Below are 13538 nucleotides of genomic sequence, written 5' to 3'. Positions count from 1 at the left end.
TGGTCAACTATTGGCCAGTCACTGGTGAACTGTTGGTCAACCTTTGGTCAACTGCTCCTCAGAACCGTCCATCAGCTGCTGACCACTGTGTCCTCCTCCCTGGCGCTCCCCTCCAGCACGTCAGCCCCCAACCTGCACGGATCCATGCGCTGTTCCTCCCCAGGCGCAAGGCTCTATGGTTGCTCGTGTTGAACCCTGACTCTCTACAACGTTCAAGAGAGCCCTGAGCAGCAGCAGGGCCCGGATCAACCCCACCGAGGCCACAAGGAGCAGCAGCCAGCGCTGGGCTCCCACGGGCTCGTTCAGGACCTGTCGCTCAGCAGCGAAGTGCTTCGCGCGCTCATTCCGTGCACCGCGGGGTTTGTAGTAAACAAAGCCTCACAAAAAATCGATTCCATCTAAACAGAGATCCTTATCAAACAAATCCGATGCCTCCAAGAATGAAATTACATTTGTTTCATGAGATTTTATGGCGCTCGTTATATTCTACTCTTTAATTTTTTATCAGCTGCCTTCACGACCAGCGTGCCTGCTGTTGTCAGGCGCACAGCTCCGGAATTACCAGCACCATCTCTGCCCCTCCCAGCACCACTGCTCCACCAGCCCCCGGCATTTCCCCAGCATCCTACAATGAAAAACCACCCAAACTGAAAAATCGCCACCTGGGAGATGCTGACAGCTTCGGTTACTAATGGTGTGGAAAATATTTCATCATCTGCATGTGATACGCGCGCATCGCCCTGCTCCTTTCCAAATAAAGAACAGAAATGCCGACAGAAGACGCCTGTGCTGTTTCATTTTTAATCATCCCAACACGCCCATCCTGCAGGGCAGCAGCTCACGGTTTTTAGGTTACCCCAACACCGAGGTGCAGGAGTGGGGTGTTCCGACCCTGCCCTGGGAGGTGGGACCTTGTCCCCTCCCCCAGCAGATACGGCACAGCCCAAGCACACGTCCCCAGGAGAGCTGGGTCACACCTGGCAGGGTCCTGCACGTCCCTGTCCTCCTGGTACTCCCATTGGCTGCTGGGGCTTCTGCTGCCCGTTCAAGGGACGGGTGGGAAATGTGGATTTTCAACTGTTTGTGTCTCTGTGAGATCAGAGATGAAGAAAACATCGAGCTGGGAGGAAGACTCCATCTGCTGGAGGGTAGGAAGGCCCTACAGAGCGATCTGGATAGGCTGCACTGATGGGCTGAGGGCAAGGGGATGAAGCTCAACCACGTGCTCCACGTGGTCCTCCACGTGGGTCACACCGAGCCCTCGTCCCTGGGGGTGCTCCAGAACTGTGGGGATGTGGCGCTTGGGGACATGGTCAGTGGGCATGGTGGGATGGGCTGGGGTTAGACTGGTGATCTCAGAGGCTGTGGTTGACCCCATGGAGTTGATCCCATAGGGTTTGCTTGGGTGGTGGTTGACCCCATAGGACTGTCCCATAGTGTTGACCCCATAGGGTTTGGCTGGCTGGTGGTTGACCCCATAGGATTGTCCCCATAGCGTTGACCCCATAGGGTTTGGCTGGCTGGTGGCTGATCCCATAGGATCGACCCCATAGGGTTGACTCCATAGGGTTGGTTGGGTCGAGATGGACCCCTTAGTCTTTTCCAACCTTTGTGATTCTTTGATGCTGATTCTATCCATAAAGGGTACCCATGTGGCTGGGCAACTTTTTACCCAACGTGTTTCAAACCCACCCACGGATGGACGACCCCTGAAAAACCTCCACGACAAACTCAGAGTGCACCGCACAGCTTCATCCTGCCAGTGGGCACTCCTTGGCTGTAGGAAGCACGAAAAAGCAGCAGCAGAGAGCAGTGCTGGGGTTAGGGAGCACCCAAGGACCCAGATGTGAAGGACAAAACGCAGTGCTGGGCTCGGCCCTGCGACTCCGCAGCACCCTGGGCCTGGAGGACACCAACCCAAACTCAACCAACCTGGCCAGAAATGGGCCAGAGCCGGGCTGGGCTGCAACATCTGTGCAGGAAACCTCGATCCCTGGAGTGAGAGTGTGAGGAATTTGGCCTGTGGGACAAAATAACAGCTCTGCTGCTGACCAGGATGGTGGGAGTGGTGCGCTGACGGTCTCAGAGTGATGATGGCCAAGTGCTGGGCACGCGCTGCCAGGACTTGAATGTGAGAGATGGAATAAAAGCAGGCGGGTGTCCCGAAAGCAGGGAGCTGTGGCTCTGCCTGGCAGCAGGAGTCCCTGGTGGCAGGAAAAAGGCAGCATCGCACCCAATTTTAAGAACAGTGGCAAGGATGGGCCAGGGTGCTCCTGACCTGACAGCATCTCCTCTGTGCTGGGGAAGAGCATGGGGCAGAAGCTCTTGGAAGCTGTGCTAAGGCACCAAGGTGGGTCCTGTCTGACCAATGCATCGCTGCTGTGCAGGTGCCACTGCACCAGTGGACAGGAGAAGAGCCGCTGGCGCCTTCCATCTGGATTAGTGAGGCCTTTACCACGGCCCCCTATAACCCCAGAGCTCTGGTGCAAGGTCCTGCGCCAGCATCGCGCCGATGCAGCCCATGTGCTGAGCCCTCAGCCACAATTCCCCCAGCACCAGCACAAAGGAAGCGTCAGAAACGCGCTCTCAGGAGCACAATACCATCTCCCGCAGGAGGAAGAGAAGTACTTAAGACAAAAAGAGGAGGCAGCGAAAGGAACAAAGCGAAGTGCTCCATCCCTGCACAGAGCCCCTGCACGGAGCGTCCCTGTCACACAGACAGCACCCAGCTTCCTTGAGAGCAGCTGCCTGCACGCAGTGGGCTGAATTCCAACAGTTCCTGAGACACGAATCTGGGTGCAGCACATCTGGCTGTTCCACAGCATCTCGTGGAGCTGCCACGTCTGTGGTGCTCCGTGCACACTGAGGGGTCCCAGCATGGAGCCAGCAATGAGGGGATGAGGAGATGTTCCCAGCTGAAGTCAGACTGGGAAGGAGATAACAGGGAACCGCAGGCGGGTTTGAGGATCTCCAGAGAAGGAGACTCTCTCCAGTAGTGCTCCAGAGCAGAGAAGAGGGGAGGTGCACCTCCCTTGCCCGCTGGCCACACTCTGTGCAGTACCCCAGGGTCTCATAGGCCTTCATGGCCTCCTGGGTGCACTGCTGCCTAATGGTCAACTGTTGGTCAACCCTTGGCCAACCACTGGTCAACCCTTGGCCAACCGTTGGCCACCAGGACCCTCAGGTCCTTCTCTGCTGAGCTCCTTTCCAGCAGCCCAGCCCTCGTCCTGTACCAATGTGTGTGGCTGCTCCTCCCCAGGTGCAGGACCCCGCGCTGCCCCTGCCCTGCTCTCACTGAACTCTGTCCCCTTGGCAAGGAGGGAACTGCTTAATGCTGACCGGTATCCAAAGTTGTGACAGTCTCACGTTGGATTGCAGAAGGATGACACAAATGCTATCCATGCAGCTTCAGCAAACGTGCTGTGGTCCATTCTGGACACTTTGCTATCCACGTGACACGAACCAGTGAGAAGCAGTTTAGAGAAATGCACAGTACGAGCAGAAAATTGTAAAGGCTGGGTTCTGACTCACTCATTTTCTGGTCTGTACCTTCGTTATGCGGTGCCTGTGCCTTCTCAGCACAGCGGGTAAGGAGAATTCTGACCTGACAATAACTCACCTGAGCAGAGCAGATCCACCAGGAATAAGAAGAGTTAATGAGAGGGATGTGAGCTCTGAGGCCTGGAATAAGTTTCCTGTTCTCCAGAGCTGTGGCCACCAACCAGGAGGAAACTGGTGCAACAACCAGGATGCCAGAGGGGATGAGGCCCTGGCACGGCCCAGAGCTGTGGGTGCCCCGTCCCTGGAGGTGCCCAAGGCTGTGGATGGGGCTCTGGGCAGCCTGAGCTTGGGGGGCACCCAGCCCATGGCAGGGGTGGGGCTGGGGGTCCCTTCTGACCCAACCATTCTGAGATTCTATGATTTATAAGGTCCCTTCTAACCTGACCATGCTGGGATGCTGCAATGGTCCTGAGATGCATGTGGACCACTGGACAAAGTCTGGGGGCTGTGGGTGTAAGCGTTCACCAGCACGACCAACCTGCACACCACCCTCAGCACAGCTCTGATGCCGGATTGCCAACCTTGCCCCAGCACCCCGGAGCACTCCACCTGCAGGAAGCCTGCACGATTCCCCAGGTCCCAAGTCGCTCTCTGGAAGGACCTGAGCCCCACACTGCCCTTCCTACCTCCCCCAGGCAACCTCGTGCTCTGGGCATAGCACAAACTGGTGCAGAAGCACTTCCAAATGGGATTTCACTGTAATTCACCATCAAGGTTACCCAGGGGAATGTCTGTGCCCACGACAAGCCCTGCAGCGAGCTGCCCTGCTCTGCATCGGGTGGTGTAAATACCCCCTGATGGGGGCAGAGGTGGGACAGGACGGGCCATAGGCCCCTCCAACCCAACCCAACCCAACACAACACAACACAGCACAACACAACCTAACTCAACACAAGCCAACCCAACCCAACCCAACCCAACCCAATCCAACCTAACCCACCCACAGTTCCATGAGCTGAGTGCCCCCCGCAGAGCCGCTGCCCTCAGGCACTGAGAAGGACAGACTCCTTCAGCCCCCCAGGCCCTTTTCCAGCTCCCAGATCCTCCTGGGGCCCCTCTCTGAATTCTGCTTGCTAACTTCAGATTCACCCGGTGCTGCAAATTCCTCATCTGCACAAAGTACTGTTTTAGTCATCTTCCAAAGCTGCAACTCGCTCTGCAAGTTCACAGGACGCTTAAAGCTTATCCCTTGCATATACAATCCAAACATCTCCACCACATCCCACGCAATCAGCTAACGTTAAGACAGTTATCTCGGAGAAGCCCATATCTTCTGCTGCATTACATTTTCCAGACTCATCCCATACCCCGTCTCCTGCACTCTCTGCGTGCACACACTGCTGGAACAAGGTGCGCAGCAGCAAAACTGTCCTGGGAGCTTCTCCCACCTCGTGGCACCCACAGCCCTCACACAGAGCTCCAGCAGAGCACCAGGGGAGGGTCAGGCTGGAGACTGGGAACAATCTATGCTCCAAAGACCGCTCAGCACTGGCACAGGCTGCCCAGGGCAGTGGGGAGTCCCTGTCCCTGGGGCTGTTCCAGCACCGTGGGGATGTGGCACCTGGGGACGTGGTCATGGGCACGGTGGGATGGGTTGGGGTTGGACTGGGGATCTCAGAGCTCTTTTCCACCTGCATGACCCTGTGACTCTTAACCTCACTTCAGCCAGTCTTGCAGTGCTGCCAAGGGAAGGCAGCGAGCTGTGCTGCACCGCACTGACTGCAGCTCCCTTCTCAAACCCTTCGCCGTGCCGCAGACCAATGGTTTCATGGCTTCCCCTGGCACTGACGCTGATCTACAGGAGCGGCAGCTTCCTGAAGCGCCTGGTTTGTACCCTCCCAATATCAGAGGAGCAGCAGCCCTCTCCCAGCCCTCGAGATTCCACGGGCTGTGAGGCACGAGGCTGCAGACCACCCCGCGCTCAGACGCTCGCTATCTGCTCCCAACGCTGTTAATTTGAGTACCTTTATTTTTAGCAAATACTATCTCACTTTCTCCTTGGTTACAGCTGGGAAACTTTCTGTTCCAAGCACATCATATGGATAGATACATCCTCCTGATTTGTTCCAATCTCAGAACAGAACATTTCTGCCTTTTTTTTTTTTCTTTTTGCACCAGAATATACGATTTTATCATTTACATATAGAAATGGATCTCCACCAGATTTCTTTTTTTTTTTTTTTTTTTTTTGCTTCTACTGCGCTAAAATGCCTTATTATCTTTCTGTATTGGCCTCTGATATTTCCTTTGGCTTCCCTTAGCACCCTCCCACACACCTCAGCTCGAATTAACTGCGCTTCCTTCTCCCCTCCTTAATAACCTTTCCGGGTACGTGAAGGGGTGCACGCGGCTCCGAGCAGCATTTAACAGCTCCTCCATTAACGCACTGCAGTGGGGTGAAGCCTTGCCCAGCAATTTTCTTTCCCCGACTTTCGGGCTGCATTTAGCAACGTGTCCTCAAACAACCCTCGGATTCTCTTCCTTATGTAAAACTGATGTTCCCAAACACCATAAATCTCGGCGGCTCAGAGGAGCGGTGCCCCCCACCCTGGGGGTGCTCTCCTTGCCACGTGCTCTGAGCGCACAGCACTGATCCCAGCCAGCACAGCCCCTCCCACAGCTGCACGTTGGTACTGAGCCATCCCTTCTGTTCTGTGTCCAATCACATTTACACCAGGGGACACTACTGGGCACCAACACTGCTCCCCTGGTGGCAGAAAAGATGACGGATGCCGCGCAGTGAGACCTGGACAGGCTGAGCAGTGGGCCCAGGAGAACCTCATGGGGCTCAACACAGCCAAGAGCAAGGTCTGCAGGCGGGTCGTGGTGACCCCTACCATCAGTACAAGCTGGGGGATGGAAGGATGGAGCCCAGCCCTGACAAAAAGGCCCTGGGGGAACTGGTGTGGGGCAGCACCACGAGCCAGCACTGTGCCCTCGCAGCCCAGAGAGCCAACTGCACGCTGGGTGCATCCAGAGCAGCGCGGCCAGCAGGGAGAGGGGGGGATCTGCCCCTCTGCTCTGCGCTGGGACACCTCACCTGGAGCCCTGCACCCACTGCTGGGCTCCTCAGTTCAGTGAGACAGGGATCTCCTAGAGAGAGCCCAGTGCAGGGCCACGAAGATGACTGAGGGCTTGGAGCATCTCATGGTGGGGACAAGCTGAGAGCCCCAGGGCTGTGCACCTGGAGGAGAGAAGGCTGAGAGGGGATCTGAGCAGTGCTGATGGGTATCTGATGGGCTGGGGTCAGGAGGATGGGGCTGGGCTCTGTTCGGTGGTGCCCAGTGCCAGGACGAGGGGCAGCGGGCACACAGTGGAGCCCGGGGAGTTCCACCTGACCATGAGGGAGAACTTTGTGCTGGGAGGATGGCAAAGCCCCGGCACTGCAGCCCAGAGAGGTGGGGCATCTTCTTCTTTTTAAGGCACCCTGGAGCCTTCCTGGCCACCAGGGCACACTGCTGGCTCATGATCAGCTGTTGACCCCCAGGTCCCTCTCTGCAGAGCTCCTCTCCATCAGCTTGGCCCCAATCCCTACCGATGCTGCGGCTGCTCCTCCCCAGGCGCAGGACCCCGCGCTGCCCTCTGTTCAACCCCCCCAGGTTCCTCTCTGCCCCACTCTGGGCCTGCCCAGTGATGGCAGCGCAGCCCCATGGGGCGTCATGGCTGTTCCATCTCCGGGGATGGAGGTGAGGCTGATGGGGCTGGAGGTGCCCGGATCCTTCCTGCCCTTTTTGGAGATGGGGGTGACACTGGCTCTCCTCCAGTCTTCATGGACCTCTCCCGTTCTCCAAGAGCTCTCTGGGATGACAGAGCGGCTCAGCAATCTGCTCTGCAGCTCCCTCAGCACTCATGGTGCATCCCACTGGGGCCCAAGGATTTTTGAGTACTTATTTTGCCACGACCATCCCTAGCAAGATCCTCCTTCCCTTCCCCAGCCCTCCTTTCCCCAGATTCTCTCTTACCTCCGTGGTCTGGGATTGCTGGGGGGCAAAAAAAACTGGAGAGAGAGCTCTGCCTTGGAAAACAGAGCTCAGGAAAGAAAAGACAAAACTGGGTTCTGCTGGGCAGCAAGGCTGGGGAAGGGCTTGGAGAATATGCCCTACAAGGAGAGACTGAATGAACTGGGGCTGTTTGGTGTGGGGAAGAGGAGGCTGAGGGGAGACCTCATTGCTCTCCTCAAATACCTGAAAGGTGATGGCAGTGAGAGCGGGGCTGGGTTCTTCTCAGTGGTGACAGGACAAAGGGAAATGGCCTCAAGCTGCAACGGGGGAGGTTTAGGTTGGAGATCAGGAAAAACCCTTTACAGAAAGGGTTGTGAAGCACTGGAACAGGCTCCCCAGGGAGGTGGTGGAGCCACCATCCCTGAATGGGTTTAGAAACCGCTTGGACGTGGTGCTCAGGGACATGATTTATGGTGGGTTGTTAGAGTTAGGGCAGCATGGTGAGGCTGCGGTTGGACTTGATGATCTTGAAGGTCTTTTCCAACCTGAGCAGTTCTATGATTTCTATGACGTTGTCCTGGAAAAAAGTGCGTGATCGTGTTTAGGGCTTTGCTTGTCACCATGGGCAATGTCACGGGGAAGGCTGCTGGCCCCAAGGGAGGCCTGGCACAGGGACACCGTGTGCCAGAGCTGCCCTGGACGCCTGCTGCCTGCTCAGGGCAGGGGTTGGCAGTGCTGTGGAAGATTCTGGGGCTCCTCTGCCTTTCTGATCTGCACCCCTTGTTGCTCACTCGTGTGGGTGATGGTGATTCCTCCAGGAAAAACCTGGAGCAGCTCAAGGGGGTCAGAGAGCAGCTGGAGCTGAGGGAGCTGACAGCTTGTGCCGGTAACGGGCACCAAAATGAAGCTCAGGGAGAACACAAGTCTGCTGGTGGAGATTAACTGTGGACCACAGAATCATTCAGGTCGGAAAAAAGCTCCGAGATCCCTCAGTCCAACCCCAACCCATCCCACCGTGCCCATGACCACGTCCCCAGGTGCCACATCCCCACGGTGCTGGAACAGCCCCGGGGATGGGGACTCCCCACTGCCCTGGGCAGCCTGTGCCAGTGCTGAGCGCTCTATGGAGCAGAGATGGTTCCCAGTCTCCAACCTGCATTCCCATTGGAAAGGCACTGCTGGTTTGGTGTCAGCGCTTTCTGCTCATAAGGACCAGCGGGCATGGCATATCCCACCGTGCTGGTAACACCCAGAGGCCTCAGATAGAAACCCCCAACAGCACTGAGAACAAAGACAAGCTGCTTCATGGAGAGGCTGCGTTCACCATGGCTCCCTGCAGTGCTGTGCCGGGAGCCTGCAACGCTGGGACCCAGGGACAGCGTCTGCAGCACGGGCAGCCCTGGAACATCCATCCACCTGTGATCCCCCAGAGTGGGTCAGTGCACCCAGCAGAGCTCAGCTCCGGTATGTGGCACCCTGAGCATAGCATGTCACACCTTGAGCACAGTATGACACCCTGAGCACAGTTATCTCACACCCTGAGCTCAATATGTGACACCCTGAGCACAGTTGTCTCACACCCTGAGCACAGCGTGTGACACCCTGAGCACATGTCACACCAAGTACAATACAACACATCCTAAGTATGAGTCCCCTCCTGCAGCTTCAGGCTGGAGCTGGCTTCTGCTCGCAGCACACGTTGGCTGGAAGGACACAGGAGATGCTGAGCTGACAGTGAGGGCACCCAGCTGCCTCCCTCTATAGACAGCTGTGCCATGGGAGGCGGTGATCTCAGCGCTGAACCAAGGGCAGAGCTCGGTGCCCCGGATCTGCCTGCCCCAAGCAAGCAGAGCACTGGGGACTGTGTCCCTCCCTTCCCAGAACAGCATCCCAAGCCCAGGGCAGGTCTCCATCACACATGGAGGGCAGGAGCCCTTTGCTGGTGCGAACCGATGCTCTTCCTGTGACCTGAACGTACGAACTCACTTGACTGGGTTCAGGCATTGGTTTGTTTTAGCATTAAGAATCTGAAAAAATGGGATCCTTGAGCTCTTGGATCAGCAGATAACAACGATGCCGAGCAGGGACTGCTGGAATTCCATCCGGGATTCCATCTGCACATCTGGAAGCCGGGCAGCACGGCCACGGCACAACAGGGAAGGGAAGGGGAGATGAGCATCACAAAGGGAATGAAAAACCAAAGCCGAGAGTGAGCAGCAGCTCATGGAAATACACCGAGGGACCGCACAGGAATGACACGGAATGAGAACAAGGGGCAGATATTCCCATCTGCTGCAGTATTGGAGAGCTGCAAATTGCTCCTGGAAGATGGAGCACGTGGCTGCTGCCAGGGCCTCAGCATCAGCTGTGAGCACCGCACTCTGAACACGCTCCTGTTGCTTGCATCCCTGTTGGCAGATGCGTGCGGGGCTGAGCTCAGTGCGCTGTGCAGCTCCGGGCTCCTCTGCCTGGTGCAGGGACGGGAGCTGGGGGTGCTCTGCTGGAGGGGAACTGCAGGGCAGGCAGAGCTGCAGACACGACCAGGGGCTGCTGCTGCTGGATTCCATGATTCAAGGCCATCTGCCATAACCACAAAGGAGCAGAGCAATGATGACAGGTGGAGGAGCCTGTGATGACCCCATCGGCGCTATCAGAGCAATCAATTCTTCTTGCAAAGCACTGGCACAGGATGCCCAGGGCAGCAGGGGAATCCTCATCTCCAGGGGTGTTGCAGGGCCATGGGGATGTGGGGCTTGGGGGGTGGGCACGGGGGGTGGGCTGGGGATCTCAGAGCTCTTTGCCAAGCTGAGCGATTCTGTGTTTCTACGAACTGCCCCCACCCCAGGCAATCCCAGCGCTCACACGGAGCACCATCAGCGAATGCTTCTGCACCAGCAAACACCTCTCAGCATTTCCCACCTCCATGTCTTTGTCGGAATTTGCCAACTCCGATGTGAAAGCACCTTACATATGTCTGTCTAGCACGGATCTCCAGGGCCGGGAAAGCTCCACAGCTAAAAGCCTGAAGACGAATCTCAGCGAGGGTAGGAACAGAGTCCCAAACTTACAACGCCTGAGCGACTCTGATCCGAATGCAACACGTCCCTAACCCCCGTGCTGGGGAAGAGGGGCCTCAGGGGCTGCGTGGGGCTCCCAGCCGTGCCACTGCCCCTCACATCCTGCGCTGGGGAGGGTCAGGTTGGAGACTGGGAACAATCTCTGCTCCAAAGAGCGGTCAGCACTGGCACAGGCTGCCCAGGGCAGTGGGGAGTCCCCGTCCCGGGGGGTGTTCCAGCACCATGGGGATGTGGCACACATCACAGCTGAACACCCATGGAAATGAGCGCTTCTCAGTGGGAGCTTCAGCCGGGCTCAGCAAAGACCCCCCCCAGCAGCAGGAGCACTTCAGCAGCCAGCACAGTTGTAGAATCTAAGAATGGTCCTTAAAGATCACAGAACCACAGAACGGTTGGGTTGGAAGGGTCCTTAAAGATCACAGAACCACAGAACGGTTGGGTTGGAAGGGTGGAAGGGTCCTTAAAGATGACAGAACCACAGAACGCTTGGGCTGGAAGGAACGCCATAGATGATAGAATCCCAGAATGGTTGGGTTAAAGGGGCTCCCAGCCCCATCCCTGCCATAGGCTGGGTGCCCCCCCAGGCTCAGGCTGCCTAGGGCCCATCCACGACCTCGGGCACCTCCAGGGACCGGACACCCCCAGCTCTGGGCAGCTGTGCCAGGGCCGCACCGTCTCCGGGTGAAGGATTTCCTCCTCCTGCCACATCTCACATCCCCACACAGGACTGTTGCAGATGGAACGTGCTGCATTACTGGTTTAAAGCCTTACGATTTTGGCACGGGAACACACCAGGAAGCAGAACCCTGCACCACGTCGGCCCCATCCCTGCCCGCACGCCTCCGCTCAGCGCGCGCTGCTCCGTGCCCGCTGCTGGAGCTCAGCGGATCCTGCCCACATTGCTCCAGAACTGCAGGGATGGGAAGGGAGCTGGGAGCTCCCCCTGATCCCCAAAGGCTCCGGGTCCCTCTGCGGTGACGGCGCAGATGCAGACCCAGCCCTCTGATCCCTTCCTCCACCACTGCACTGTGCCAGCCTCCTCTCCGGCCCCGAGACGTGCAGACGTGGCCAATCCCCGCTGTATCCATTTGGCACAGATTCCGAACGTCATTTTCATTTTCAAGTGCCACAGCGATTTCTCCTACACTTTCCTCCTATGGCAACGACAGTCCCGGCACACATTAACAAATTAACGTTATCGCTCTCTTTCCAATTGCTCCTTCAAACTGTCCCCTGCTGCGCTCGCTGCGAGACGAAGCCGCTCCCTAACGAGGAGCGCTCCTCGCCGCGTTCCCTCCCTGCCCAGGCACCTGCACAGAACACAGCAAACCGGGCTGGGGCACCTTGGGACCCTCCATCCCCACTGCCTCCATCAGGGCCCCCAGAGCCGTGAGCAGCCCCACGTCCTGCTGAGCCCCAGGGAGGAAACCCCGCAGCCCCACATCCCCGTGCCATGCATCAGCACCGCAGAGCACAGCAGTGCTGCCCATGCGTGCCCACTGTCCCAGTGCCTCCAGTTCTGTGCTGGGCACAGGAGCCGAGCTCTGTAGATCCCACACTGCTTCGCCCCTCTCTGTGCCTCGCTGCCTAACCCTCTGGCCATTTCTCACTGTGAAGTTGCCAGTGACCCTAATCCTCGCTTTATGTTTTGTTTTAAACCTGACCAGGACGACGCAGCCGGCCGTGACCCCGTGGCAGAGCGGGGCAGGAGCCTCCTGCAGGGCTGCCGAGGAAGGAAAGGGCCAAGGAGGAGGCAGGCACGGGCAGAGCACGGCATCTGGCAAATCTGCTTCCTCTTTAGAGCCCAGTTCCTGCACCACGTCGGGCAAAGCTGTAACAAATACCAGCATAGCACAATCCTGAAGGGCCTGCAGAGGCGGCACCCAACGCGTCCCTCCTCCAAGCTCCATCCTCCCCGCGATTCCCGCGAGCAGAGAGGAACCTGCCAGCCCTTCTCCAGCACGGAGAGCACCCGTTTGCTGGAATTACTGCACCGAAGGACGTTTTTTTCACCAAGACACCCGCCGGCGGGCATTCCAGGAGCGCTCATTGCCCAGCTCTCGTGGCTCCTGGTGCAGGAGCAGGGTGCTGCCCGCCGCAGCCCCACGCGGGCTCACCTCGATCAGGAAGTCTCCGGTGCGCAGCCCCGCTCGCCACGCGACGCCTTCCACGTCCACGGATTCCAGGTACTGCAGCGCGGGGAAGGCTGGCGTCGGCGTGAACTCCTCGATCGGGGTTTCAGCTGCAAAAGACAGAGACAGAGGTGGAGTCGGTGCAGCCGGGAGCGGGCACAAGTGGCGAGCAGCGTCCCGGAGCCCGGGGAAACCTCTGTGAATCGGTCTGCATGCACAGCATGGCTTGGCTTCGTGGGGGAGGAGATGCGTCCCGGCCCGACACGCCGGGACTCCTGCAGCGAGCGGAGGCCACACGTGCACCCACGTGTGATGCTGCACCACGGTGCCCTCCAGCACGGGGCCTCCGGAGCCGGGGGCTGGCTCGGAAGCAGGGAACCACTCTCTGATGGACACCAGCCTGAGAAAACCCCGCTCTTGGTCACTCCGGCTGCAAAACCTGCCCTGCCCCACAGCAACAGCTCTTCCAAGGAAAGGCCTCAGCTGGACCCAGGGGGCACCGACACTGCCCAGCCTCAGCCCACCCTGCTCCGCTGCCCACCCAGGGGAAGGCGTTCTGCACGGGGGACGCCCACGTGGGAGCAGACAGGAGCTGTGTGATGTGATGTGCGCGACCTCGTGGGAGGGGATGAAGGAGAAGGGCTCCTTTGCCATGGGATTGCTGCAGGGGTTCAGGAACACCAGCTCCATGAAGGAAGCGATGCACCTGGGCAGGCTCTGAGCCCCACAGAGATACCAGGGGTCTGCCAGGCTCTGGGGACAGTCGTGGCTCTCCAAGATTCTGCCTGGGGTTGGGGTTGTGCATTGTGACCGAGCTGCCTTTGTGC

The 13538-nt window shown here is 58.1% G+C and overlaps 1 protein-coding gene across 1 annotated transcript in view; it reads right to left on the bottom strand.

Annotated features, from left to right (window-relative positions):
* LOC110392179 (SH3 and multiple ankyrin repeat domains protein 3-like) overlaps positions 1 to 13538 on the bottom strand; it is a gene marked incomplete at its 3' end in the record, with an annotated part of 155445 nt that overhangs the window by 1569 nt on the left and 140338 nt on the right. The window contains 1 exon segment of the mRNA XM_021384204.1: positions 12697 to 12821. Within this exon segment, the coding sequence (XP_021239879.1) occupies positions 12697 to 12821 (125 nt within the window).

The sequence above is a fragment of the Numida meleagris genome, chromosome 1, assembly GCF_002078875.1.
Source record: "Numida meleagris isolate 19003 breed g44 Domestic line chromosome 1, NumMel1.0, whole genome shotgun sequence".
Taxonomy (NCBI): Eukaryota; Metazoa; Chordata; class Aves; order Galliformes; family Numididae; genus Numida; species Numida meleagris.
This window is presented reverse-complemented; position numbering and strand designations above follow the sequence as displayed.